This window comes from Simochromis diagramma, unplaced genomic scaffold (genome assembly GCF_900408965.1).
Source record: "Simochromis diagramma unplaced genomic scaffold, fSimDia1.1 OVJJ01000596.1, whole genome shotgun sequence".
Lineage (NCBI taxonomy): Eukaryota > Metazoa > Chordata > Actinopteri > Cichliformes > Cichlidae > Simochromis > Simochromis diagramma.
The window spans coordinates 14,675,539-14,702,343 of NW_024387245.1; the positions used below are offsets into that span (position 1 = coordinate 14,675,539).

The 26,805-nt window shown below is 38.9% G+C and overlaps 2 protein-coding genes across 6 annotated transcripts; both read left to right on the plus strand.

The window, feature by feature from the left end:
• The first annotated feature begins 87 nt into the window (after window positions 1–87).
• On the plus strand, window positions 88–2,668 carry snrpd3l (small nuclear ribonucleoprotein D3 polypeptide, like). 2 transcript variants are annotated; one of them, XM_040053508.1, is made up of 4 exons: window positions 88–159; window positions 990–1,130; window positions 1,806–1,998; window positions 2,454–2,668. In XM_040053508.1, the coding sequence occupies exons 2-4, from the start codon at window positions 1,005–1,007 to the stop codon at window positions 2,516–2,518; spliced, it is 384 nt and encodes a 127-aa protein (XP_039909442.1). In that variant the 5' UTR covers window positions 88–159; window positions 990–1,004; the 3' UTR covers window positions 2,519–2,668. The 2 variants fall into 2 exon arrangements, with proteins under 2 accessions (XP_039909442.1, XP_039909441.1); XM_040053507.1 differs by having other exon boundaries at window positions 111–241.
• A 1,451-nt stretch (window positions 2,669–4,119) lies between these two features.
• On the plus strand, window positions 4,120–25,082 carry LOC120747533 (calcium/calmodulin-dependent protein kinase kinase 2). Of its 4 annotated transcripts, none has more exons than XM_040053503.1 (18): window positions 4,120–4,468; window positions 10,552–10,864; window positions 11,065–11,406; window positions 12,896–12,943; window positions 14,073–14,126; window positions 15,403–15,454; window positions 15,921–16,054; window positions 16,348–16,384; window positions 16,517–16,538; window positions 16,658–16,746; window positions 18,293–18,492; window positions 18,678–18,731; window positions 18,817–18,890; window positions 19,035–19,122; window positions 19,470–19,601; window positions 20,898–21,001; window positions 21,147–21,200; window positions 22,101–25,082. In XM_040053503.1, exons 2-18 carry the CDS (start codon window positions 10,634–10,636, stop codon window positions 22,171–22,173), a joined length of 1,788 nt encoding a protein of 595 aa, XP_039909437.1. In that variant the 5' UTR covers window positions 4,120–4,468; window positions 10,552–10,633; the 3' UTR covers window positions 22,174–25,082. The 4 variants fall into 4 exon arrangements, with proteins under 4 accessions (XP_039909437.1, XP_039909440.1, XP_039909439.1 ...); XM_040053504.1 differs by lacking the exon at window positions 4,120–4,468 and adding an exon at window positions 4,475–4,793; XM_040053505.1 differs by lacking the exon at window positions 21,147–21,200 and having other exon boundaries at window positions 4,121–4,468.
• Window positions 25,083–26,805: the final 1,723 nt, after the last annotated feature.

The window sequence follows — 26,805 nt, forward strand, 5'->3', positions numbered from 1 at the left end:
CTACTGATGATCATTTGATGTATCATTTTTTTCGCCAAATTCCTTGTGAACCCGTAAAGCCATAAAAATACAGATCCCACAATGCACTGCGGAGCATCGCAGGAAGCATTCGATTGACCCGCCGGTGGATTGTGGGAAAGCGGAAAAAGGGCTCAAAAGGTAGGGAACCGCGTCTGGCGCACGTTGCAACGTCAAAAGAAGAAGCAATAACAAAGAAACTAGCTTTTACGATAGACTCCAGGTAAGACACAAAAATACTCGTAATTCAACTGAGACCGTAATTTTTTTCCGTGCTCATTAGCAGCGTTGTTTGTTTCTTGGGCGTTTGAATCAAGCGCGTTCATTCAGGAGCCAATATGGCTCCGTCTATTTGCCGAACTAATAACTTGTTACTGCAATAAAGAGGCAAACGTTAATGTTGAAATCGTATTTGTGTAATTTTAAGTTTGGTTTGTTACACATGGCATTAATTGGATTACATTATTGTATGCAACCAGGATATATTATTTTACATTAGCCTAGCTCGCTAATGAAGGCTAATTCCTCTCGCAGCTTCGATATTCAATGATTTGACTGAGGAATCTCTCAGTCAAATCATTGAATATCGAAGCTGCTTTATTGATCAGAAGTTAACTGTAGCCTGCTTATCCCATCTTAACGAGGGTCACTGATTGTTATATATTAACTCCCAGCAACTCTTTAAACAGTATAAGAGAGCTGATTGTCGTTACACAGGCAGTACTCAAGTGAAAAATAAATTGGCGAGGATAATGTGTGGACAAGTGATTGCTTCCCTGGTGTTTCTGTAACTAAACGCATCCCAAAATTAACAAGCCAGTTAACTGTAACCAAACTTTATGGCTAAATATAATTTTGAGTCTGATGTTTGATGGTTAAAAAAAAAAAGAAAATAAAATGCGTTTGCAGGAGCTTACAGCCTATGAATGTGCACAGTGTAACATTTCTTCTGCTGAATTTTGTTTTCCCAGAAACATTCTTGAAAAATGTCCATCGGCGTTCCAATCAAGGTCCTGCATGAGGCAGAAGGACACATTGTGACCTGTGAGACCAACACTGGAGAGGTTTACAGAGGCAAGCTGATTGAAGCAGAGGACAACATGAACTGCCAGGTCAGTACATGATAAAGAGTGTAAAGTGAATGTGGATGGTGTTCCTCCTTCCTCCTGGGGTCCCATCAACCAGAGTGTTGGTACTGTATTGTTTTTATGATTTTTTTTTTTTCTTTCTTTCTTTTTTTTCTGCCTTCATTAGAGTAATCAACAGTTTAGTCTTTAATAGGCTGCTCGATAATTTGAACAAGTTTTGTTTACTTTATTTTCAGGTACATGCCCATAAATGGCTTAATGTCTTGTGTGGCAACACAGATAGAAAAGCTTAATGAGGCTAAAAGGAATTTTCATTACAAATAATAGTGTCTTTGTGCTGTGTCTCTCTGTTCTGAATGTTCAGGTTCAATTTGTGGTGTTTTCATTTTAATTATAACATTTATTTCTGTTTTTTGTGTTTATTTTTATTTTTTCCCCCATAGTTGTTTAAAGGTTTCCAAGCTTTCCACCTGTTGGTGTCAAATTAAGAGTGAATTGTGCTAATCAAGTACTGGAGACCCCGATCTGGTAGCTGCATTAGTAAAAGCCAGTTAATTTAAAAATCGGTCCCGGATCAGATGGTAAAAAACTGTTCCTTTTATGGCTTTGTAAAGTTTAGATAACTACTGTTGATTTGAATAAAACACTAAAGAGCAGTTTGATTACATTTGTTGAAAGAATGATCTTTGTTTCTTACAGATGTCTAATATCACAGTGACTTATCGGGATGGCCGCGTGGCACAGCTGGAGCAAGTTTACATCCGTGGCAGCAAAATCCGCTTTCTGATTTTACCCGATATGTTAAAAAATGCTCCTATGCTGAAGAGTATGAAGAACAAGAACCAGGGATCTGGTGCAGGAAGGGGCAAGGCAGCTATTCTTAAAGCACAAGGTGAGTGAAGATTTGCAGTAGATTGATACACCTGTCAGTATGTTCAGTAGTGGGCGCAACTGATGGTGATTTTTATACTCATTGCATACATTGATTGCCTTTTTGTGTTTGTGCAGCATAACTAAATCTTACCATGAGAAAAGTGCTTTCTGTCCAGTGTTGCTCTGTTCCTTGTGTAATAAGTGCAGTCTTGTCATAGGTGTGGGGGATCTGTCAAAAACACTGATTTAAATGTTTCATTGTTGTTCAATTTGTCTTCACATCCCCTTTAAGATAGAACTGATATTTTGCCAAGTGGGTGTTAAGGATACAAAATTAGACTTCACTGTACTTCTCGCAACCAAAGTACTGAATGTATTATTAAAGTTACTGAACCATTGGTGCATTTCTGGTTCAGTGAGGTACTCTACGTTAAAAGCTGATAGTATGCCATCTTTGTTTTTTGTGCTCTCCAGTGGCTGCAAGAGGACGAGGGCGTGGTGGAATGGGAAGGGGAAACATCTTCCAGAAGAGGCGATAATTGCTCCAGCTACATTAACATTTTTGCATTGTATAGTTTTTGTTTTCCCCTTGAATTTGATACGTTGGATATCATTTGAAATCTCGTACTTTGCAGTCTGTTGCTTTAATTTCTTTTTCTTTTAATTAAAATAAAAGTTTTTCAATTTGATGTTTCCTGATGTTTTTGTTCTGTTTTTCTTTTCCCATTTACAAGAGATTCACTTGTGCCATCTGTCTTATTTCAAACATATTTAATAAGGAATGTACTAGGAATGCGGTGTTTAGCCTTATCCAAGTAGTTTCAGTGTTAACCCTGGGTTTTCTGTACTATAAAAGGTTACCTGAGTATATTGCCATGTTGCCTTCTGCTGTGGACCAGATAAAATCGGGCATAAAATCATTACATACTAACCAATCAATTCTTTGGAAATTAATTTTACTACTCCCAGAGGAGTCCTTGGCCCTCTGCAGATGGAAGCATTTAAAGGAATTCAGCACCATACAGTCTTTATTCCCATAGTAGGCATCAGTAGTAAGTACGGCATTGATTCTTAAATGCTACCTCTTTTGTGTTGGCTGCAGACAAATTTTTTATTTTTTTTTTTTTTTTTTTTTTTTCTTCTTCTTTTCAACAACTTTATTGCTCTTTGAGCATTAATATAGAACCATAAAACAGGATGGCTGTTCTGTAGTTGCTAACCTTGCATAAAATGTGCATGTAGCCTAAGCCTACGTATGAATGTTGTCTTTTATCTTTGTTTACTCTGCAGCTAAAAAGGACAAAGTAAAACCCTTTAAAAATTAATGAAATGCTCAATTATAATCCATGAGATTCTCCCCTGTTTCGATACTAGAAATGTGATATTCAAAAGTCTGTTAACTCGCATATCATTTTCAAGTATTGTTAACCAAAACACTCAAAGTGCTCACACATTTATGCAGAGCTTTTAATACTTAACTACTGTATAGTGCTTCTTGTTTCAGAAACTGACTGCTGATTCCAGTCTGCGTTCTGTGTTTAATATCTTTTTTTAGTTTTATCTTCATGTCTTTCATGTGAATGGGCAGAACCCTGGATTACTTGACACCAGCTTTTTGTTAGAGGGATTGTGTATCACTCATTTTTTGATCCATAAGTGTACCCTTTAAAAAACAAACAAACCCACAATGTTTTGGATTGTAAATTAACTAGTTAGATTATGACCATGAATCATCATTCAGGATTTCTAAGTCTGAAATTTGCAACAAAATTTACCTTTTTTCCCCTAGTTTTCCTGAATTGTTTTAAATTAATGCAAAAATCTAGAGAGCATTTTATACCAAATGCAGAGCAAGCAAGATCTGTTACAATAATATATAGTATGTACTGTGGAGACAGTGCAGGAACCTCAATGATTTAAAGATAATGGCTATCAGATGCAAAACCACATAGACACAAAGGATGTGTAATGAGAGTGGCTTGGCTGTAGTGTCCTGGTAGCCATCACAGCCACCCTAAATATAATAGTCTTATTATGTTAGACCTCTAAATAAAATGTGCCCATCATTAAAGAACCAAGGCCAGTTTATTTTACTAGGACCAACTCTCCAGTACACCACAAGATGGTGCCACTAGGTCATAAAGCAGTTGAGGCAGAAACGACCAGGAACCGTGAATGTTATATTTAGAACTCGTGAAATAAAAGAAGGCAAAAGGGCATCGTAGCCTTCAGCGGAAGTAGCTTAGGTTGTTTGTTAGCATATAAAAGCGTTGCGTTAAATGCCTGCAGTTAACATTTCCTCCATGTGAAGCACGGGACCTGCGTGCTCAGCTGGATTGGTCCGTCAAAACATCGGTTCTCAGTCTGTTACAGTCTCCGTTTCTCAAACAGCTAGCTAGCTGTCGCAGGGCAGAAGCTACTCACACAGCAGACGAGGAAGGAGGGGGAGTCTTACATTTCTCACTTGTAGGCCTAAATAACACGCCAAGGTAAGGTTTTTGTTTGTTAAATTACACAGTATATATACAATTTTCTTGTTCTTTTTTTTTAAATGATTGCTTCCTGCATCTTTGCCAGCTGCTGTAGCATGAACGTTACTGGGACGTACTAGCATCACTGACTCCTTCATCCACAACATCTGTATCTTCCCAGATGAGGCAGCTGCTAACGTTAGCTGAGCTGGTTGGCTTAGAAGCTCAGAGCTAAGTTAGCTTAGACTTGAGACGGCGGTGACTTTGTGAACGCCCAAACAACACCGGAGCAGCTTAACCGCTTTGACATTTACAGTCGATGTAGCAGCTCTTGTCTGTGGGTGTAAGTAACACGAAATCCGGTGGTGCCAGTTGCATGTGTTATTGTTTATCGGTTATCTCAAAGATTGTTTGTGTGTTTGTGAAATTGCAGAGTCTCGGTTTAGTCTCAAATCTTCATGTTGGGCTCTGGTAACATCTAATGTTACCATTTTGGGAAGTTGCGCTGACATATTCTTGAGGAGAGAAAGCCTCTGATGGCACACAGAGTCCCCGATGTTTTTTATTTTAGTTATCATTACGTTATTTTTTGTTTTGGAAAACCATTTAAAGTATATATATTTGACACATTTAACTCCTGGCATCACTCTACAGGAATAAATTGAACTTTAACTTTGATATAGTAGGTTTAGTGGTTATTTTATAAAGTTAGCCTGAACCTTTCAGTAGATACAGAGTAGAAATGTGTAGAAACACATTTAATGTGTTGGCTTTCTGAAATGCCTTTAAAACTTGTACCACTTATTTTATTATTTATAATATTGTTATTGAAATTCTTGTTTCATTCAGCATTATGTTTCCTGGTAACAGAATATGCACTTGTGTACAAATTTGTCCAATAGAGCGGTGTAGCCAGATAATGCACACTTTATAACATAATAATAAATAATAAAAAAAAACAATAAGAAATTAATTCTTTATTAGGTTAACAATTTCACCCTTGTTAGAATGATGATAGATTAACTTTTTCATGCAGCACAGGGCAACGAAATGCAGTTTTCCATCCAGAAGTGCTTAGGATATAGGTAATACAATATATTAGCAATAATAGATACAGATATGAAATGGGTCTATTATGGCATGTTTAATGTACCGGTTGAAGTTTGTGTCTTCCACATAGAGTACAGGTGTAGTGAGTACAAGCATGTACAGGCTCTGACGGATTAAAATAATACAACTATAAATGAATAAAACTTTTCAGAATCTGAGTTACGCTTACAGTGGGAACATGCAAGTGTAAAGTTTAATAAAGATACGATTACAGAAGATATTACCATCATACAGTCATTAGGTAGGTTTTCAGAGTGCTAATCAGTGTGTGTTGTGAGTGTTTCATCCATGTTATTATTAATTAATCCCATTAACCTGTTAATCCCAGTTTTCTTAATCCTTTAAATATCGCTTACTATCTCTGTCCCCTCTGTGGCGGGGGGCTCTTGTGTCATATCATTAAAACCATTTAACACAGGGGTGGGCAACTCCAGGCCTCGAGGGCCGGTGTCCTGCAGGTTTTAGATGTGTCCTTGATCCAACACAGCTGATTCAAATGGCTGATATTTGATTTGTGCCATTGTAACGTAGGGCATGACTGATACATATTATCACAGAGTCTTTGTGGAGTTTGCATTGCTGCCCCTCCGTGAATCCACTGGAGGGCTGTTAAAAGGGAGATCTTTTGCTCCACCATTGTCAAGTGCTTTGGTATCGAGGACCCTGAGATTGGTGGGTTTCTCTCTGTTGGATTGTCTTTATCTTGCAATATAAAGCAGCTTGCTATATAAATAAAATTGAAATAAATAAGTTCAATTTAATGTCTGGGTCACCAAATGAGTTTTTCAGATTCTCCCTAAATTGTGCTGTGATTATGTGGCAACACTGCAGCTAAGTTGATCAAGGACAATAATTCCTCCATTTACAGGAGCTTATCTCTTGCACGGTGCCGGACATCGCTGACAGTGTAACCCTGTTGATCTTTTAATGTAGCTGGGTATCCTCCTCTGCTCCAGATGGCCCTGTGTTGTACTGGTATTTCCATAACACAGTGCTTGTGTTGTTATTAATGCTCTACATGGCTTGGACCCCCTGCAAGTTGTGATAAGTCCTCTCTTCCCCTCCCATCCTCTCCCGCTTGGATAGTGACAGGCAGGTCACATGATTTTTGTTATGGTAAAAGGCACGGTATGGCATCTGGAGCTAGGCAGCATCTGTTGGTGTTTCTCGAGGCTCAAATCTGACTCCTTGTTCTTCGTCGTGCTGCTGTGATCCGCAGGGATCAGGGAAGTTTTGGGCTTTAGCCAGCAGTTCAGTCATTAATGATGCACAGTGTTTTTGTACAAAAATGAAATTGAAGTCTGTGCAGTTCTCTTGTGTCACAGAAACTTGGTGACCTTTGAGGTAGCGTATTTATCTTTAGTGCGAGGGAATTGGGAGTTTGCAGATTCAAAAATGACTTTAGCAAATAGTGGATGCAAAATATTGTATCAAACCGACTCATCGTGATTTCAGCATTCAAGTACATCTCCTGCAGAAAACCCAGCCCTTCTAGGTAGGAAATGAGATTTGCAGTAATATTGTCTTGTCTGACTAACAGTTACAATGTCACGTTAGGAGTTTATGCCATCATCAATTGATGATAATGCATAAACACCTTTTTGTTTTTATGGAACAGGCCTTGTTTTGTGTCATCTGTGTATCTGTAGGTCAAACTGGGTAAGTTAACACTCACTTCTAGTCGGAATACTTTTGTTTTAATGAATTAAAACCAACCAAAAAGTATCTGCTTTTAATAACATGTCAGAAGTTTTCAGAGGTCATGAAAGCCAGAGGTGTTAAATTGACTTGAGAAAGACGCAAATAAGCAACATTTATCCTCTACAGCAAAATTGAAATGAAAATGTTTCTGGTTTTGAAAATGTTTTAACATAACAGTAAAAAAAAACATTTAAAAAAATCACAAGGGGGTAAATTAAGTGGCTAAATAGACTTGGCAGTTAAAACACCCAGCAATTTCAGTTCCTTCTTATTAAACTGTTATTCTGTAATGTGCAGCATTTCTTTTCCTCTTTTGTCAGTTTACATTACAATAGTACTGTATATATAGGTTGGCAGTGAAAGAAGAGAGCCCACCTGGAGTGGGTGTTTCTTCCCACACATGGTTCTCGCTCTGAGCTTGGCTGGATCTCCCACTGTCTTGCTTGCCTTATGGCTTCCCTTTGTTGTTTTTTTTCTCTGTATCTGTGAGGTTTACTCAGCTCCCACACACCGACAGTGCCACAATCCTGTCAAAACCATGACAGAAAATATAGGGGATCTGTCTGTTTCTTTTTCCTCTTCTCTTTTCTCCTGTCTCCATTTCTCTGTCACGTAACAGGCAAATAATAAACTGAGTGGATTTCAAGATGGAAATTAGCCTCTTTTAATTATGCAAGAAATGGTTTTGGTTAGATGCTTCACAGATAAAAATTAACCACCATGCTACTGTGTGCCCGACATCAAAAGCAGACTGCACCCTTGCGTTTATAGATGCATTGTATCTGTAGTTTGCGATACTAGACGCGTTTGCCTGAATTAATTATCACCTAACAGAACGTGTGGGAAAATTTCTGCACCATGGATGTTTCTTATGGAAGCAGCCCTATCTGCTTATGTTTCAGAGCCAGTGAACAGCATCCCTGATTGTTTATCCCACACGTTTTCATTACACCCACAAGTTGGGTCGTGCTGCTCAGGCTCTGTGGATAATTGAACCTTACATGTAAATTTTACCATACTTTGTCACAGGATTTATGCCAGCCCTAAATTATTCTTGGCTGAAAAGAAACAGTCAACCTCTGTTTTTCTTAATTTCGGCTCCCAGTTCACAGTTTAAAGTTGTATGGCACCAGTTCAAAAACAGGGGAAGTATGCACCTTTCAGTGAAGTTGGCTTACTGTGCATTAAGCTAAAATTATTAATAGTGGAATCGAAGTTTAGTAGTTTGTTTAATCTGGCTTCACCCAAATCACAGGTGAAGTGTAAGAGTAATGTCGAGTAGTCCAGGTGACTGTGCAGATGTTACTAGGAGAACTCTGGCTAAAGGGAGTGTGTGAATAGGAAATTGCATCTTTTACAAACACATTATATTGCCATTGCTTTAATTAATATTTGCTGATGATGAGATAATGTGTAGATGTATTGCTTTGCACCTCAATAAAGATAATAAGGATATTTGTGTACTATGTGTTATTAGGTTGTATTCATTTTTTAATATATTTATTCCCCTAAATCCAAATCCAATTTATTGAATATATATATTTATTGGAGATGGACCGATCCGATATTATGTATCGGTATTGGTCCGATACTGATCTAAATTACTGGATGGGATATCGGAGAGAAATAAAAAAATGTAATCTGATCCATTAAATATCACAAAGCACCTCACAAAACTAGCGACATAGTGTAACCTAGCTCATAACCTTAGCATGCCGGAGCAGTGTGCATCTCGTGATAGAGCGGCTGTGGCGTGCGAGACTTGTCCGGGGTCTGGTTGAGTATTTGGAGCCTCGCTACGTGCTTATAAACCAGCATTTCATCTTGGAGAAAGCTATCCTAGAGAAGTAAAGCAAGTGTGTAAGTTCATCTCTGAATGTTTGTAAAGCATTCCCACGTTAAGCTTAACAACCAATATATGGAGCGACTGCCTCTCTCTCTCCCTCTCCTGCTGCTGCTTCAATCATGAAACTGATCAATGATCAGCTGATCGGCTTTTCTGTCACGACTACCGTCTCTCTTGTTTGTTTATTGCCCACTTTGCGCCAGAAAGAGGAAACCAGCGGATAAACAACAGCAGCACGTTTAAGCTTGATAATCTGTTGTTAGAATTTATTTAATATTACTTTCTACACCAGGATCCTTTTCTATGTAGCTGACGGCTGGTAACTGTGCAGGGGCGGATCTAGCAAAGTTTAGCCAGGGGGGCCGATAGGGCATGAACAGGGAAAAGGGGGCACAAAGACATACTTTTCTTTCTAATTGTCATGTCTAGCTTTTAATAAATAATTATCTGAATCTTACAGTCAAAGTTTTCGTCTGATGTAAAATGTATAGAAATCCATTATTGTATATAGTAACTATTAAGTCAAATTTATAACCTAGAAAGCCGCAGTACTTTTTCATTTGCAATTCTGTTGAAGAAAGATGTTGAATCTATTTAATTATTGTAGAAAAATTATTGACTTCTGTGCATTTTAAAATTTTCTTTTACATGTGCTTTAAATTAAAGTCCATTACGTCAATTAAGCATTATGAGGGTGGGGGTGGTTCCCTATTTTTATTTATTTATTTATTTATTTTCTGGGAGTTGATAACCCTATTAGTTAGGTTCTTTAATATTTCCACTAAGCACTTTTTAAAATACCAGAATAGGAAGGATGGTGTAGGTTTAACTTTATTAGATTGATCAGTGTTGCTGAACTATGAAATATTTTGGGTGCAGTGTATTTTTTTGCATACAGGTAAAACAAAATAGCTTTAGTGTTTTGGGGTTTTTTTTTAAACTTGAGTATGAACTTGTACAAAATGCAGTAAAATATTTAAAAAAAACATTTTATTGATTATGAAATACCCTATATTGGATTTATATCGGTATTGGCAGATATCTAAATTTATGATATCAGTATTGGTATCAGACATAAAAAAGTGGTATCGTGCCATCTCTAATATTTATATAAATAAATATAAATATACTTGAACGTAGTGAAAATATCTTGAAAGTTGAGTGGTTTTGAATCTTAACAAGCAATCAGAGAAATAAGCTTTTATGGCGTAAAAAGGCCTGCTGAAGCTTCATTCCACATGAATCTATTAAACCGTGAATCATTTGCATGATTGCAGACATAATTATAGATTAAAGGTTACAAGGTTCAGAGTACAACCTCTGGGATAGTGTAAGAACGGACTATCTGCAGCATACTTCAGGAGATGGTCATAATAAAAAAGAAAGTAACACAGAAGTTGTAAGGGTGTGAAGTATTAATCACATGCACTTTCTCATTTTTTAGTTTGCTGTCATAGATTAAGAGACATTCCCCATACGTTCCCATCTGATGGAGCAGTGGTTGGCAGTCTTTGTGAAGAGGCACCATGTTTCCTTGTCATGTAACCCCTTGGCCATCTGCTGAGCCTCCAGCCTCTTGCAGCAGTCATGCAAATCCAATGCAACCCTCTCAGCCCTTGCCTGATCTACTGTGCAGCTGTCCTGCCCCACCTTTAAACACCCACTCTGAGACACCCTCGCCGGATCCAATGGAGTCCCTAATTGTCGTAACAGAGTATGAACCCAGCCGACCGCCTGGAGAGGCTGGGGAGGAAGAGGTAAGACCAACAAAGGCAAGTGTTCATGCTAGAGATGTTGATGTCTACTGTATGAAGTGTAAGGTTTAGCAGGATTTTTCATATAACAATCTTTGTCTAGTAGAACCGTAAGTACATCAAGGTGCAGGTGAATAGAGGATATGAAGTGGATGATTAGTAAGTAAGAGAAGTATAAACCATTCAAATCCATCTCATGTCAGGTAGAAGAAATGGACAGTTCAGAGACGCCGGAGCCAGCTTCCTCTGTGGCAGCACCTTTCCGGACTCCATCCTGTGACCTTCTGTCTCATACAGTTGGTCGGCCAGAAGCTCTACTACCCGGAAGCCAAGAGCAAAGGGGAAGGTTAAACTTTTCAGACAGGAAACTCTCTCTGCAGGAGCGCTCACAAACAGCAACCTCACCCTGTAGCTCACCGGGACTTAATGGGCGCTATATTTATCCATCATTACCGTACTCCCCCATCACGTCACCTCATTCTTCTCCACGCCTGCCCCGCCGGCCCACTGTGGAGTCCCACAGTGTTTCCATCACAGACCTCCAGGTATGATTAAGCATTAAAGCTAATTTAGTTTCAGTTTTAATGGTATAAGGATTTTGTAGCTTGCAATGTGTTTCAGCCTGCGTTAAATGGAGAAAATATAGCTAAATCAAATTAATCGTGCTATATAATAAGTGTTAGCCATATTGGTAGCAGTAGTTTAATATCTACCACGAGTGCTAAGTCAGTATGAGTTATAATGAGGTTGCAGCATATGCCATAATATTTTGGTTATTATGTAATTTTTGCACCATGTGACTCATTGTATTCCCTTCAGCACTGTGTATTGCATAAACCATTACACATGGATAACCTAACTAATGACACAGAGCGAGGCACTAAAGTGCCCCACACATGTTAGTGTGTCATAAGTAATACCACAGCTGTCTGACAGTAAGAACTACATGTGCATTTGTCTTAAAATCAGCAGCAAAGTGATAAAGAGCAAGCTTTGTGGACACAAAGGTAAGGTTTTATAGTCTAAGTAGATGTAGCTGTGTAGCTGTTACATGTAGTTGTAGTTAGGATTTTTCAGAGCAGCAGGCTGAAGAGGCTTTTTGCTTTCTCAGAATTACATATTGAAAGTGATAAAGGTTAATTAGGTGAAATATTTAGAGATATCCTGCAGATATGTCTTGCAGTCTAGAGAGGAGCAGTCAAATAAATGACATTTAGAAATGTGTTTTAATGATGTGTGGGACAGCCTTTGGAATGGGAGCCAAGACTGTAATATCAATAAGCTCCAACTTTATTAGCTCTGCCCTTCATACTGAAGAAAATCTATTGAATTTTTCCCTATTCTTACTCCTTTTCTCTCTCTCACAGCCTTTGTACTGCTAAGCTGTCTCTTTGACGCTCTTCAAAATATCCTAGCACAAACACACACACCAAGCTCTTAATGACAGTGGCGAAGAGAAGTATCAGGAAGAGTAGTACAACTGCCTAAATCTTGACGATACCTACATGACATCTACATGATGTTAGATTAACCCTTTCACTTATCATTCTACTTTAACAATGCATTTGACTGAAAAGCCTTCACACATCTGTCAGCTCCTCTCTGTTGTTCAAAACAAAAAAATGGAAAAATGTTTAGATTAGCAGCTCTACTATAATTTACTGTGATTCTGTCATTGTGTACTGGTACTTTAAGGTGTCCTTGGGAGTTTTGACAACATAGTTTTATACATTTTTCTTTGTGATTTATACATTCTTGCCTTTGATGAGTCCTGTTGATTATAGTTGAATTTATTATTGATTAGAAGTGAAATTTGATTTAAACTGGATTGCATAAAAAATGAGTAATTGTCCTGATTTAGAGGGCAGCAAATCAGTGGCTGGTATGAAGAAATGTATTAAAAAAATGTTAATGGAGAGAAAGTGTTAAAGGCAAATTTGAGGTTCAAGACAACATTCAGGCAGATTTTGTAGGAATACTCATGATGATGTGACGATTGTTTTCTTTTTTCCCCTCTCTCGCTCCCTCTTAAAGGACTGTGTTCAACTCAACCAGTACAAGCTGAAAGATGAGATTGGAAAGGTACCATGAGAGACAGCTCACTGATTGCTCCCTTTCACTGACTCTTCCATTTTCTCCTCCCGTCCGCCTACTGCATGTCTGTCAAGTAGCACACATCATCAAGGACAGTCTCTGATATCCTCCTTCCCGGCTGTCCTCATTTCCCAAACTCTGTGTAAACCACGAGGCCATGGGAGAGTTGGAAGATGGATGAGAGGCTGGTAAAAATAGCGCTCTCTAAGGGTTGTGCAAGGCTTAGAGTGTGCGTGTGTGTGTGTGTGTGTGTGTGTGTGTGTGTGTGTGTGTGTGTGTGAGTGTGAGTGAGTGGGCGTGTGTGTGTGAGTGGGCGTGTGTGCCTATATGAATGTTTTAGATTGTGGGCATTGTTAAGGCAGAATGTGTGTGTATTTCCGTATGTAGGTAGACATTTTAATGTGTGCGCTTTTGAGCACAGTGGAGACAGTTAAAACCTTTTGGAATTGTTGGAGAGACTTGTGTTATCAGTTTATCTCCAGGACTGTAGGATGAGCTGTGTGCTGTCTCTGCAATCTGCTCCCCCAGCAGGAACCGACACTGCCCTCTCTCTCTCTCTGTTTGTTTTTGTTCGTACACACAGGCTTGTAATTAGGCCTACTTTTTATCCTGAATTTCCTGTGTGTGGGCAGGGAGGCTTGATAGCATAAACCAGATCCAGTTTCCTTAATTAGCCTGAAATCAAAAATGAAAGAGAGAGAGGAGCGATGATTTGAATTTCTCTGTTCTCATTGTGAAGCAGCCCACTCAATTCCCTTGTGTGTTTGTGTTTGTGTATTTATTCCTGTGTGTATCTATGTATTCCTTTGCATTTGCGTTACACTTTTAGTGTCACATTAAGAACTAACTGCTTAATATATATATTAGTGCTGTCAGCGTTAATCTCGTTAAAATGACGGGGCGATCCGCGCTAACTCGCTAACGGAGATTTGCCGCGCTAATGTGGTTATGGGGTTAACGTCATTTTAACGAGAGTAACGCTGACAGCACTAATATATATATATATATATATATATATATATATATATATATATATATATATATATATATATATATATATATATATATATTTTCAGATTTTTCCCTCATGTTTTCTTTTTTGCTTGTTTCCGGACAGGGCTCCTATGGTGTTGTCAAGTTGGCTTACAATGAGGATGACAACACATACTATGTGAGTTTGTAATGCACATGTGAGTCCAGATGTGATTTATTTCCTTATCACAGGCCAGGCGACCGCTGGTTAACTTTGCAATAATCAACCCCTCTTGTAATATTTACTGGTGTGATTTGATGTGGAGCCTCTGCATGTGAAAATGTCTCCAGATAATTGAGCTCATCGACTAATGTAATAACACATCATTTCAGGCTTTTGTGTTTTTGCCGTTCTTGATTATTGCTGCAGTTCACATTAAGCTGCATGATAGCGATTGACAACGACAAAGGGATTATTTTAATATTCCTCCCGAGTGACAAAGGCCTCGTGTCGTGTTCAGTGATTATATCATTGACATAATAACTGAGGGCATTGAAGTTATTAAAGAATAGGGAAAATATTCACCAAACAATGCCGCTGTTACACACCATGCTTTCTCTTCAAGTCTGATACAAATTCCTGTCAACCTTGGCAGTTTTTGAAGACATAATCTGGTGGAGAGAGAGACATTGGTCAGAAAGATCTGTCTAGACCAGGGATAGATACAGTTGTGTCAGTGTCTGCACAGTCAAGAACTGGCTCTCAAATAAAAGAAAAAGAAAGTACAATTCAACAGTATGTCAACAATGTTTACGCAAGGGAAATCACAAGAAACTGTTGGTCCACTTCCACACATCTTGGAATGCAGACATGGATAAGAGATCCCAAAGCTCACAGGTGAGAGATTTGCGTGTATCCGCATCGCAGGGCATCTCTCAGCTGTTCTGCTCTTATCGTCTGCCCAACTTGTAGTCAGCTTTCTTCCCTTCCTCTGGGTCAGAGAGGTTGCGCTCTCAATCGCTATGGGGTCAGCTGAGGCACATGACTCCACCCTGCCACCCAGACTTCTCGTTAACCCCTGTCTGCACCTCCAGACGAAATTTGATGTTTGAAAACACTGTGTAGTGAATGGAGTTGGGCTTTCTTTATGACATGTAACCACTCAAATACCAAACTTGATAGACGGTGTAGTGCAGTTGAAATGCTGTTTAATGTAAATGTGCAGAAAATGTGTCTGTCACGGCTCATATTTCAATCATTTCACACCACGATTGAGGAAAGCTGTCTACAGTGACAGCAGTGACAAACACACCAAGCATTTTCAAGCTACAGAATTTCTAGGTTTAGGGTGTAAGTGTAAGAAACCTGTAAGCATGCTGCTGTTTATCTTTTCTTTGGCTTTCTTGGCTGCTGGACTCTTTCTGTTTCTCTTAACCTGTTGCAATCCAACTAAGTTTCCCTCTCTGTGCTGTAGGCGATGAAGGTGCTTTCCAAGAAGAGGCTGATGAGGCAGGCAGGTTTCCCACGTAAGTAAGGGCCATATTTCTGTGTAAGGTCTCAGTCATCCAGTTCATGGTAGTCTAAAGAGCTTGGAAAGAAAAGCGACTGGACTTCTTTAAGTTTCTTGAAGACGTGTCACTTCTCATCTGAGGAGCTTCTTCAGTTCTCAAAACCAATGGTGGAGCGTCCCAGGTATTTAAACCCGAGTGGAAGTTCTCACTTAAGAGGGTTGTTGACCTGCTGTTGATCATGTGTCTCATCACATGGCCAAGGTGTTAAAAAGCTTCTCGGATGAGAGATGAAACATCTTCAAAAAGTCAGCTTCTTTCCAAGTTTCTTAGATTCAGGGCCATATGGTTAACACAGCAGAGCATCTGTAATGTGTGTAATGATAATGTTAATGTTAACAGCACATACCAGTACTTAGGATTTGACTCTATCTTTATCCTGTCCCTCTACCCTTCCCATATTGTCCCCTGTTTCCTCCATCAGGGAGACCTCCTCCTCGTGGGGCAAGAGCCGCTCCCGAGGGGCCTGCCCAACCTAAAGGGCCGCTGGAGCGAGTCTATCAAGAGATTGCCATCCTTAAAAAGCTTGACCACCCTAATGTAGTCAAACTAGTAGAAGTGAGTAATCTTGTAAAACGTGGATATTTTCATTTGATCTCTTAAGGATTACTTATTGGTATTACGCTAATTTTAAATAAGTTAACAAAGGAAAGGAAACAGCAGTGGCATTTTGAAGAACCTTAAAATGTACATAAATTGTGTTAGACTGTAAAGCTATCTTTCTACTCTATGTATTCTTATTAGAAATTCCACTGAAAGTATATTTAACTTTGCCTGGTACAAAAGATCAAAAGATGATCTGTTGTGTATCTGTGTTCACACATTTCCATTCCTCTTCAATGTGGTGCCAGGTTTTGGATGACCCCGGTGAGGACCATCTGTACATGGGTATGTTGTGGCCAGACAACAACACATCACAGCAAGCATAAAACAAAGTCAATTTTAACCTCATCTTTAAAAGACGTGTTTGTTTTTTTTAGTTTGCTTGTCCTCACTAACCTCCTTTGTTTTCTGTTACAGTGTTTGAGCTGGTGAAGCAAGGGTAAGCTAAGCCTCTTATATGATTGTGACACTGGAATGAGCCCAGTCTCATTAGTTGTGATTGGTAATTGAGTGTGTTTGTGTGTGTGTACCTGTTGATGTTGTACCGTGTGTATCTAGGGCTGTGATGGAGGTGCCGACCGATAAGCCTTTCAGCGAGGACCAGGCACGTTTTTACTTCCAGGATCTTCTCAGGGGAATCGAGTACTGTGAGTTTTCAAAACCTCCTGCTACTCTTCCACCTACCTTGTGACTACATTAGTGTTTATTACGCATGTGTAGATAGATTTAATCTGACTTGCAAAGTGAATTAATTTTACTCAACAGATTTTATGTTGTTAACCCACCAAGATCGCCAGCACTGTGTACAACATCAAAATGGCTCATTAAACAAGTTTACCTTGGTCACGCCGACTGTGACAGTTGTTCTAGTCTTGAAATGTTGTTTTTTTCAGTTTGTACAAAATAAAGCACTCAGTGGACACTTTATTAGGTACACCTTACTAATACTTGGTTGGACCCCTTCATGCCTTCAGAACTAATCTTATTCTTCATGACATAGATTCAACAAGGCGATTAATAAAGGTGTGTGGAAGAAATCCAAGTAGATCATTAGTTTCTGAAATATTTAGACCAGCCCATCTGGCACCAGCGACCAGGCCACGTTTAAACTCACTCAGATCACTTTTCGTCTCCGGACTCCATTCTTCGGCTGGACCTTCAGCAGGTCTTCTTGACCATGTCTATATTGCTAAACGGTACTGGGTTGCTGCCATCAGCTGATTAAATATTTGTGTTAACGAGCAGGTTATCAGGTGTACCTAACAAAGTGGTTGGTGAGTGTATACTTGTCAGATTTAGAGGCACCAATTTCAAAAGCTGAATATCCTTTTCATTATTGTTTGGACAAAATTCTGAGATTCAGTTTTTCATTTTATTTTTTCCTTGCTCATATAACTTTGTATATATTCATATGACATCACCTTTGCATTCTGGTAGCTCAGGTTTTCCTGACCAGGTGAACTAATAATAGCACAAATACAGCTTAGACCATAGATCTGAAATTGTGTTGCGTCATTTCTTTAATTCAGTCTTCTCTTTGGAGAAAAATATCAGCCAGAGATGTTTTTCCCATACTAATAGTTTTGTTTAAAAATTAGCTCATTACACTGATGTTGCATAGTATCAGCATGTCCTTATAGAGATAAAAGTCTGCTAATGCTTTCCATTAGAATTATGATTGTGGTAAGAAGATGAAGCTCTGATTGTATAATCAAGTGCTGTCCTCCTACAGCTCTTCCCTGCCATTTACACAAGGCCTTCGTCTGAGCTGCTCTTGACTCTAGCAACACTCCACAAAGTTCATTTCACATAATTTCAGTGGCTCTTAATGCATATCAGTGCAAGCAGGGATGGACACAAAAACAGTCTGGAGTCATTTGGAAAGGAAAGTAGGCTTGTTTTAGTCATGGTGCAGGTAGATTAGTTAAAAACAGTTTAAATAATTAAGGCACACTTAACTCTCATTTTCACATCTTAACCAGGTAGTGTGGACATAATTTATCATCATTTACCAAACGTCTTCCTGGCTGTCTAACTACACTACCAGAGATTTTTCTTCACGAGTCCAAGCCATTAAAAAAAAATGGTCAAGCCGTTTTTCACCATTAGAACATCTTAATTCTGCCATAAACTGAATACTACAAATGTGACCCGATTGCGATAATAAAGTTTGTTCGCTTTTTCTGTTAATAGTACATTACCAGAGGATCATCCACAGAGACGTCAAACCGTCGAATCTGCTGGTGGGAGAAGATGGACACATCAAGATTGCAGACTTTGGAGTTAGTAACCAGTTTGAGGGAGCTGACGCCCTGTTGACCAGCACAGTTGGAACTCCTGCTTTTCTTGCTCCTGAAACGCTCTCTGAGACCAGAAAGAACTTCTCTGGAAAGGTGAAGCAGTATTCGGCTAACTAGTGCCCTCTTGGGATGACTTTCAGAAATGCAAGAACTTTTGTTTTTGATTTTCTTTTTCCATTAGAATGTTCCTGCTTTCCAAACATTTATGAAATTTTGAATCTCAGCTACCCAACAAGCATTTTCACATCAAATTAAACCTGTTTTGCTTTTCTGCTAAGGCTTTGGATGTTTGGGCCATGGGAGTGACGCTGTATTGCTTCGTCTTTGGAGAGGTGAGTTGGGGAATGGTAAAAACATTAACATTTTTTTGGTACTAGTGATCCCGCTAAAATGGACACACTTTTTTTGTATTCACAGTGTCCATTTATGGATGAGCGCATTCTCAGTCTTCATCAAAAAATCAAGACACAACCCGTGGTGTTACCAGAACAGTAAGTTCTGCCTTGCTCTTTTAACAGATGGCTGTTCCCAGTGTTTATTGTATAAATAGCATATTTATTAAATTAAATACACAATTTTGGCACTTTCTCAATAACATATTTACTCAGTTGTCTAATTTGTTTTCGTTACAACAGTGCCGACATATCAGATGATCTCAAGGATTTGTTATTGAAAATGCTGGACAAGAATCCAGAGACCAGGATAACGATCCCACAGATTAAGGTAAACACACGGGTAGCTGCCGGTGGCCGTGTGTCATGTTTAAATATCACACACACACAAAATGTCAAAAGGATTATTGTTCTTTTGTTTGGACATTACAGTATTTTATGTCATTAAATTCATAAATCAACTGTTTGCTCTGTGAAGTATAATCTATAGCAGTTTACATATATTTATAGATATGAATGAATAGCTTACATTGATCTAACAAATATAATTTTGCACTTAGATTCAGCCTGAGTAAATCTTTACTGTTGTGCCTCCAAAGACACTGTCTAAGTTTATATGTGTGGCACATAATCTGATTACTCAAAGAACTCCTTTGTTTGCCTTGTGCTTGTGCCCAGGTACACCCATGGGTGACAAGGCATGGTGCTGAGCCACTTCCCCCTGAGGACGATAACTGCTGTATGCTTATTGAAGTAACCGAGGAGGAAGTGGAGAATTCTGTTAAACACATCCCCAGCCTGGCAACAGTGGTGAGTTTGTGAACAATTTTTGTCTCACAAAAGCATTAAAAACATTACAGTCACTTCAGACCCTAATTTGCTCTTCTCTTGGTGTCATAACAGGAAATATCACATGTGGGTATCATTTATGGGCAACTCGGCTACAATGAAAGAGTAATAAAAAGTACCAGAGAGAACGAATGCTCCATCAGGAGCAAAAGATTATTTCTTAGCAAATTTGCATTAGTATAAATTAGCTTAATTACTTAGTACAACAGAGTGTTTTAGCAACTTATGAAATAGAACCCAGCAAAGTTGCAAAGAGTAGAGGTAGTGAAGGTAGATAAGTTTAAATACTTGGGGTCAACCATCTAAAGTGCAGGTGAAGAAGACCGTGCAGGCAGGGTGATGTGGGAGATAAATATCATGGGTGATTTGTGACAGAAAGATAGCAGCAGGAGGGAAAGGGCAGGTTTATAAGACGTTAGTGAGACCTGCTATGATGTATGGTTTGCAGAGTTAATTTCGAGATTTTCCCTAGGAGAGACCGGGAATAGGAATAAGCACATCAGAGGCAGAGCTCAGGTTGAGTGGTTTGGAGACAGAGTTAGAGAGGAAAGGCTGGGATGGTTTGGACACGTGCAGAGGGGGGATAGTGAATTTATTGGGCAAAGGATGTTAAAGATGGTGCTGCCAGGCAGGAGGAAAAGCGGAAGACCTCAGGGAAGGTTTATGGATGTAATGTAGGAGGACATGTTGAGCGTTGGTGTGACAGAAGAGGAAGCTAGGGATAGGGTGAGATGGAGGCAGATGATCCGCTGTGGCGACCCCTAAGGGGAGCAGCCGAAAGACGAAAAAGAATTTCAGTCACATTGCACCATCCCACAGCTGAGGCACTGCACCTACTCAGTTCCTCTTTCAACACTTTGAGCTACAGCAGATGCATGACTCATTTTTTCAAAAAAAAGATTTTCTTTGGCTGCATTAATTAATGTTGTTTAACATTTTTGTTTGACTTTTAACTTAAAAAAAAGTTAAAAGTCACAAATGCAGAATACATCTGACTTCCAAATTCATCAGATCTACCACGACATTGCCATCTGTTATCACAGCAGAAACATTTTCTTAAATATGAATTCCATATTAATGATATAGTGGTTTTTGATGAGTACTGCATACTGTTTTGTAGGACAATAACATCTAGGAGAAATCAGTTCTTTAGCTGTGTTCTCATTGTTAGGGCTCTAAAATGAAGGACATTTTTAAAATGTATAAAATTGAAGCTTTTCATCTTTACATTACTAAGTACTGTTTACTTTTTTGAAGATCCTGGTAAGAACTATGCTCAGGAAGCGATCCTTCGGAAACCCCTTTGACTGGGGCCGGAAGGAGGACCGCAGCAGTTTGTGTCCTCCAGGGCAAACCCTCACGTAAGCACTGTTTACAAAAACACTACAGTTTCTAAACTCTATAGAAAAAGGCAGCAGCAGAGCCAGCCGAGGCTTGCCGAGTAGTTTGTCTGAAAGACTGTTGGTAGCCTGTTGTTATTTCTCTCCCCCTTCTCCTGCCCTGTAGGAAAGGCAGAGCAGGCAGTGTGAGATACTGCTACATTCATTGTAACCAAAAAAGGTAAATAATGCTGGCATAGTTCTTGCCTGCTGTAATGCTGTTTAAGTGGTCAAGAGAATATTTTAAGACCCGCTGGCATGATATAAGCAGCTGTCTCCCAGTATGGTGGTGATGGTCAAATACTCCTGTGCATCACATTTGTTAACTAACCTCTGGTGGTTTGGGGGTGTCTGGAGAAGCCATGTTAGGGAATGTTGAGCTTCACTTAAGAACCTTCAGTACCTGCAATCCAATTTCCTGTCGTTATCTGTGTCTGAGGGTGCTTTTGGTGTAGTATGAACTGTGTAGCGGGGAAATATGTCATTCAATTAGGCATTCATATAGTGGAAGATAAATTAGGACGCACATAAGCTACTGAGTGTAAACAAAACTACGCGAACAGCGGGTGACCAGCTGATACACAGAACGATGTCCTTTATCACAGAGGGTTCATTAGGTTATTAGGTTTTTTTTCTGGGTTGACCCACAAAACAAAACAAATTAAAGAAGCATTTTAAAAGTCAAGTCATAATAAAAAGCATTTTTGTCCACACTCAGTTCATCATGGGCCAAGAGCATCCATTTATCTTCATGTGTTTTTACTTTCCCTTGCATGAAGCAGTCTTGACATTTAATGAAAGGACATGTCTGTAAATTAATGCCATCTTTACTTTTTTAAGATATTGTTTCCCCGCTTTCACCAGTTTTTGTTTTTTTTAACCTTTCCTGGGACTCTCCTTCACCGTATCTGCTGTAGAAATGAACTCGGTGTACTCTGCCATGTAACAGCTAAATGGTTGCTTTGACTTAGTAAACAGGGCTTAATAGTATCTGATTATTTTCTCTGTTCAGTGAAATAGGAATGACAGCGAGCCTACAGCACTGCTATAACTAACGCTGCCTCTCTGCTGTGTTACTTAGGAAACAGGAAAGCGGTGACGGGATGAGAAGTATGAACCTGCCCTACGTGGGAGAGGATGAGACTCTTTCCTGATGCGGGAGGTTTAATATGCACGCTGGCATCTGGCTGCCTGCAATCACACAGCACAAAACCCCTTTACTCACAGTTTTATACTTGCAGCCCACACATCATTTCTTGGGAGGTGGTCGAGTGTGGCAGACACTAACAAAAGGGAGGAAATAATGCTCTAAGCCACTTTGATGATCACTTTCTAAGCTTTTATTCTGTCCTGTCCTCTTACACAGTTTAATTTAAGGTTATGGGACTTAAACTGTAACATGGAAACCATCCAAGGGTGGAGCATCCTCCTTTACTTTCAACCTTCGCCCCCTTTTGCCTGGCCCACTCCTTCTCCTACCCTGCATGCTCTTATAGCCCTAGCATGCTCTGTCTCAGGCTTCAGCTGTACAGTTTCGGGTTTTATCATAGTCTAGCCACTTGTGTTTCAGGTATACGGGACGAAGGAATAATCAGTTTTTGGAGGGGGGTTTTGGGTGGGGGGGCAGGATGGTTGTCTTCGCCATCACCACCAACATTTAAATAAGCAGTTTTCTTAAAAACGATTGTCTGGTTCACTCTGCTTCGTGGTAGCAGTGCCCAGTTTGGTAACACATCTTAGAGTGAAGTATCTATAGAATTTACCCAAAATGGAAAAAAAAGGAGAGTGAAAAAATGTTTACTTCACCGAATGCATGTGTTTACTTTCCCAATGCAAACACTGTATAAGCTATTTCTAAACAGTTACATTGTTGTACAGCCATTACTTTTGTTTTTTTCTCATTTACTACAATCAATAGCTTTCAGAAAGCTTTAATACAGTTGATATAGTGCTTTGTGAATAATAACATTCATTGCTGCATACAAGAGGGCATAAAGTCATCCTTCCTCTTTCCTTGTTTTAAAGATCTAGTGCTTCTGGTGAATCTTTTTAAGTACAATTATGTGATTTTTAGGTGTTTGCTATAAATCCTGCGTGAAGGTGAAGGTGAGGTACTACCTGATGTGTTTGGGGGAAAACACAACGTGTTAGTTCAAAATGATTCTGTAGGTTAAACGTGTTGTTGAAGCTGTAAATCGGTCTGTTTAGACAAAAACAGGCTTTGTGGTCGGATCCCGAGCGTCACATGATTTCACTGTGTTCACGTATTTGTTTCACTTCTCCAAGTTGAGGTCTGTATGCAGACAAATTAAACAGAAAATCACAATTGAACCTCAAGCTTAAAACAACAACAACAAAAAACTTGTGAATGTTTTTACTAGTTTTGTTTGTTTTTGTATTGTAGGAGGTACCGATATGTTAAAACTGCACATTTCAGAGCGCCAAAAAAAAGTCATTTTGTAAACTATGATGAATTGAAATAAATAAATAAATAATGCTGATCTATTAGAAACGGCTGCTGAAGTGAGTTTAAAATGGAAGCATAGTGCAAATGCAGACTTTTTGTACAAATCTATGCATGGCATATTGTCGAAGTGTTGAACTTAGAAACATTTCTCATGTTTGGTCTGGGCTGTAGACAACTCTGCAAATATTTCAACTTTTAAAGTAGTTTTTTTTTTTTTTTTTTTAATTATTTATTAACGAGCTTCATTTTCGGTCCTAAAGCATTAACTTATTTATGCCTCAGCAGTAAAAGGCTGATGGGGGTTGTCGTCACCCTGCCAGGACGCTCAAGTTTATTAATGCGATAACTTGAGAATGAAGCGACGTAGGAGTTTCAAATTGTAGCTACTAAAAATCTCTGACGGGTTTAAATCTCAGTGATCTTGACCTCAAGGTCAGAGGTCAAGTTTTCTGAAATGTAAATGTGATAACTCGACAACAAGATGATGTAGGATTTTGAAATTCAGACCACAGGTGCATCTAGTAGGAGGCTGAGGGGTACCACTGGCCACTGCCAGTATTTCTTTTTCCTCCCACACTTTTGTACATTTTGTTGAGCCATCATTGTTTCCCTCATCAGTGTGTCTTTAGTTAACTTAGCGTATTAGCACGATATTGAAAGTAGTTATTACATTCAATGCTTCCACACACTAATTACTTCAGCACTAACGTGTTGAATGTATGAGAAAGGGACTGGAATTTTTTTGTACGTACTTCTTCTTGCATGTCACTCTGAACTGTACTGTATGTCTGTTTTTTAAGACGAGTACTATGCACATGGTGTAACTTTATGGTGCAACGGTACGCCCTGTCAGATACCTGTCATGTACACCATCCACACCCACTGAGTTGAATCTAGAGGGCTGTATGTGGTTAATTATTTTTGCTCATGTATCTTTTTTTTTTTTTTCCCAAAAAAGATATCCACCTTAGAGCGTAGGGACATGCACTTTGGGTTTAGACTTCCAATAAGGTTAAAATTAGTTTTGAAGTGTAATTTCGGTGAAGATATCCAACAAATAATAACGTTTATCTTCAGTTTGCTCTGGATTGTGGACTGTTACCACATAGTTGTAACATAGTGCACCTACTGTAAGTTGCTGTTAACTGTCAGATTAATTTGTTGTCATGAACATAAGAAGACAGATGCATTTCCTTTGGTGTGAATATTTTCCATAACCAACAAGAGTAAAGTGAGCTACTGTTTGAGTGTGAATGTGGGGTGCAAGTCACAAAAACAACTGTATGATAAATCTTTTATACAGTATTTAAACTTGTAGTTGGTTTCAATAGACCTGCCCATTGTTGCCAGAATGGTCAGGCTAAGTGATTAACCTTTATTGTTCACACAATTTTGCATTCTGTAGTGTAATCAATTTTATTAAGAGCTTTTGGGGGGGCGGGCTCTTTTCCTCCTAAATGCATGCTAACTACTGAACACATACCACTGTATTGTCATAGCATGAGAGGTCCTTTACATCAAATGGGACCTTTAAAGTAAATATTCTCTACATACCTGTACCTTGTTCATAATTTGAATAAAGTATAATTGCCTTTCTGTGATGTTGTGGATTGAGTTATTGATGCAGTTGCGGAGGTAGACCACTAGTCTGTGCTGTGCACCAGAACATACTGTGATTCTTGAGAGGCTTAATATCACATTGTGCTCTTTGTCTGTGTGTAATGCACAGCGGGAGCAACATTTCTGCATCTACCATATCCTTACAAACACTTAAACACTGTCGTGCTTTAATTCAGCAATTCATGTATACACATGTCATGTGCTCAGCACGCTTGTGGACGGTTATTTTTCAAAAATGGGGTTTAGTTACCGTAATAGGAAATCTGCATGTGAATCCTGAAAGTAATTTGTCCTGCTTTATTTGTCAAAAAAAGACTAAAAATGTGTGCAGATAAAACAACACAAAACTGACCTCGTAAAGAACATGTCAACAAGAAATGCTAAATGATCAAATGGCACTTCTTCAGGAATTCTATGCAGGATTTACGGTTTAAAAGTGTCCAAGACGGCTTACAAAACATTTTCATTGACTGTAATGCTAGATGACAGACAAAGAAGTCACTTTGATGATTGATTTTCTCTGTACACCACCACCAAAGCATATTTCAGATCAAAAAAAATCAAGATGTGAACGTTAATTTGAGGCATTAAATTAAAGATTAGATTAAATCATTAAATGTTTAGTTTTTTATACGCAGTCCTTCATTTCAGAGCTTCGAAAGTAATGGGACAATTGACTGACAAGCAGTTCCATGGCCTAGCGAAGTCAGCCGCCTTGATATTTCATGACAAATTAAGAGGGTAAAAGACCTGCAGTTGATTCCAAGTATTGAACTTCCCTTTCTGTCTATGGTAACTCTTTATGTGAGGTCCGATTAGAGTCAGTGCACGTGAAGGGATTATTTTCCACTAGTGTTTATTGATGATGTGAATGTTGATAGAAGTAACAGGATGAACTGTGAAGTGTACAGAGCTATACTCTCTGCTCAGATTCAGTCACTTGCTGCAAAACTGATCTGACAGTGGAATGGATAATGACCCAAAGCAAACTGCAAAAGAGTGTCTAAAGGCAAAGGAAATGGAACATTTTTCAACAGACAAATCAGTCACCTGATCGAGCCCACAAACAAGCAGCAACCAAGTATACCTTAACCAACTATAACCAAGTAACCAACTATACTTATATTTAAAACGATGTTTGTTAGCCTCTAAAAATTGGGAGTCTTTGTATAGAAATGGATACAATTCCTCAACAGTGAATGCTTTTGTTCAGTCTGATTTACAATCCTCTGTAGTTGTTCACAGTGGTAAAATTAGCTGCTGGACTTAACCATGCTTGGAGACCAGCGTCCATTAAGAAAATGTCCAGTGTGAAAATTTGATATCTTTTACAGATTTACAGATGCATCATTCATATGATTAATGAATAACTCTGATTTCAGAATTCATATATGCCCAAACCTGCAGTTCCTGTGAGACTTTTTTAGTTTTGTTTCCATTACAGATCATAAACCTGACATTGACTTAGTTGTTGTTACTGACCCTTGTTTCACTTATCGTGTAAACTCACCTTCAGAATCTAAACTCCAGTGGAGGCTTTAAAACATTTAGGGAAATAAAGTGTCACACTGACCTCTTGTGTGAATTTAATTGTATTGCAGTTGCCCTCGTGAAAAGACAAACTTTATTTTGGAAAGTTGTTTGTCATGACTGAGGTGGTGGTGAAAATTCATTCACGAGGGAGGTTTCTATTTAAACG

Bases quoted from the DNA above. Each gene is read 5' to 3' on its own strand.
- snrpd3l (XM_040053508.1), top strand. From the start codon at position 1,005: ATGTCCATCGGCGTTCCAATCAAGGTCCTGCATGAGGCAGAAGGACAC. The intron at 1,131-1,805 runs GTCAGTACATGA...TGTTTCTTACAG, and splicing joins AGGACAACATGAACTGCCAG to ATGTCTAATATCACAGTGAC. The intron at 1,999-2,453 runs GTGAGTGAAGAT...TGTGCTCTCCAG, and splicing joins AGCTATTCTTAAAGCACAAG to TGGCTGCAAGAGGACGAGGG.
- LOC120747533 (XM_040053503.1), top strand. From the start codon at position 10,634: ATGTTTCCTTGTCATGTAACCCCTTGGCCATCTGCTGAGCCTCCAGCC. The intron at 16,055-16,347 runs GTGAGTAATCTT...ATGTGGTGCCAG, and splicing joins ATGTAGTCAAACTAGTAGAA to GTTTTGGATGACCCCGGTGA. The intron at 21,201-22,100 runs GTAAATAATGCT...TGTGTTACTTAG, and splicing joins ATTCATTGTAACCAAAAAAG to GAAACAGGAAAGCGGTGACG.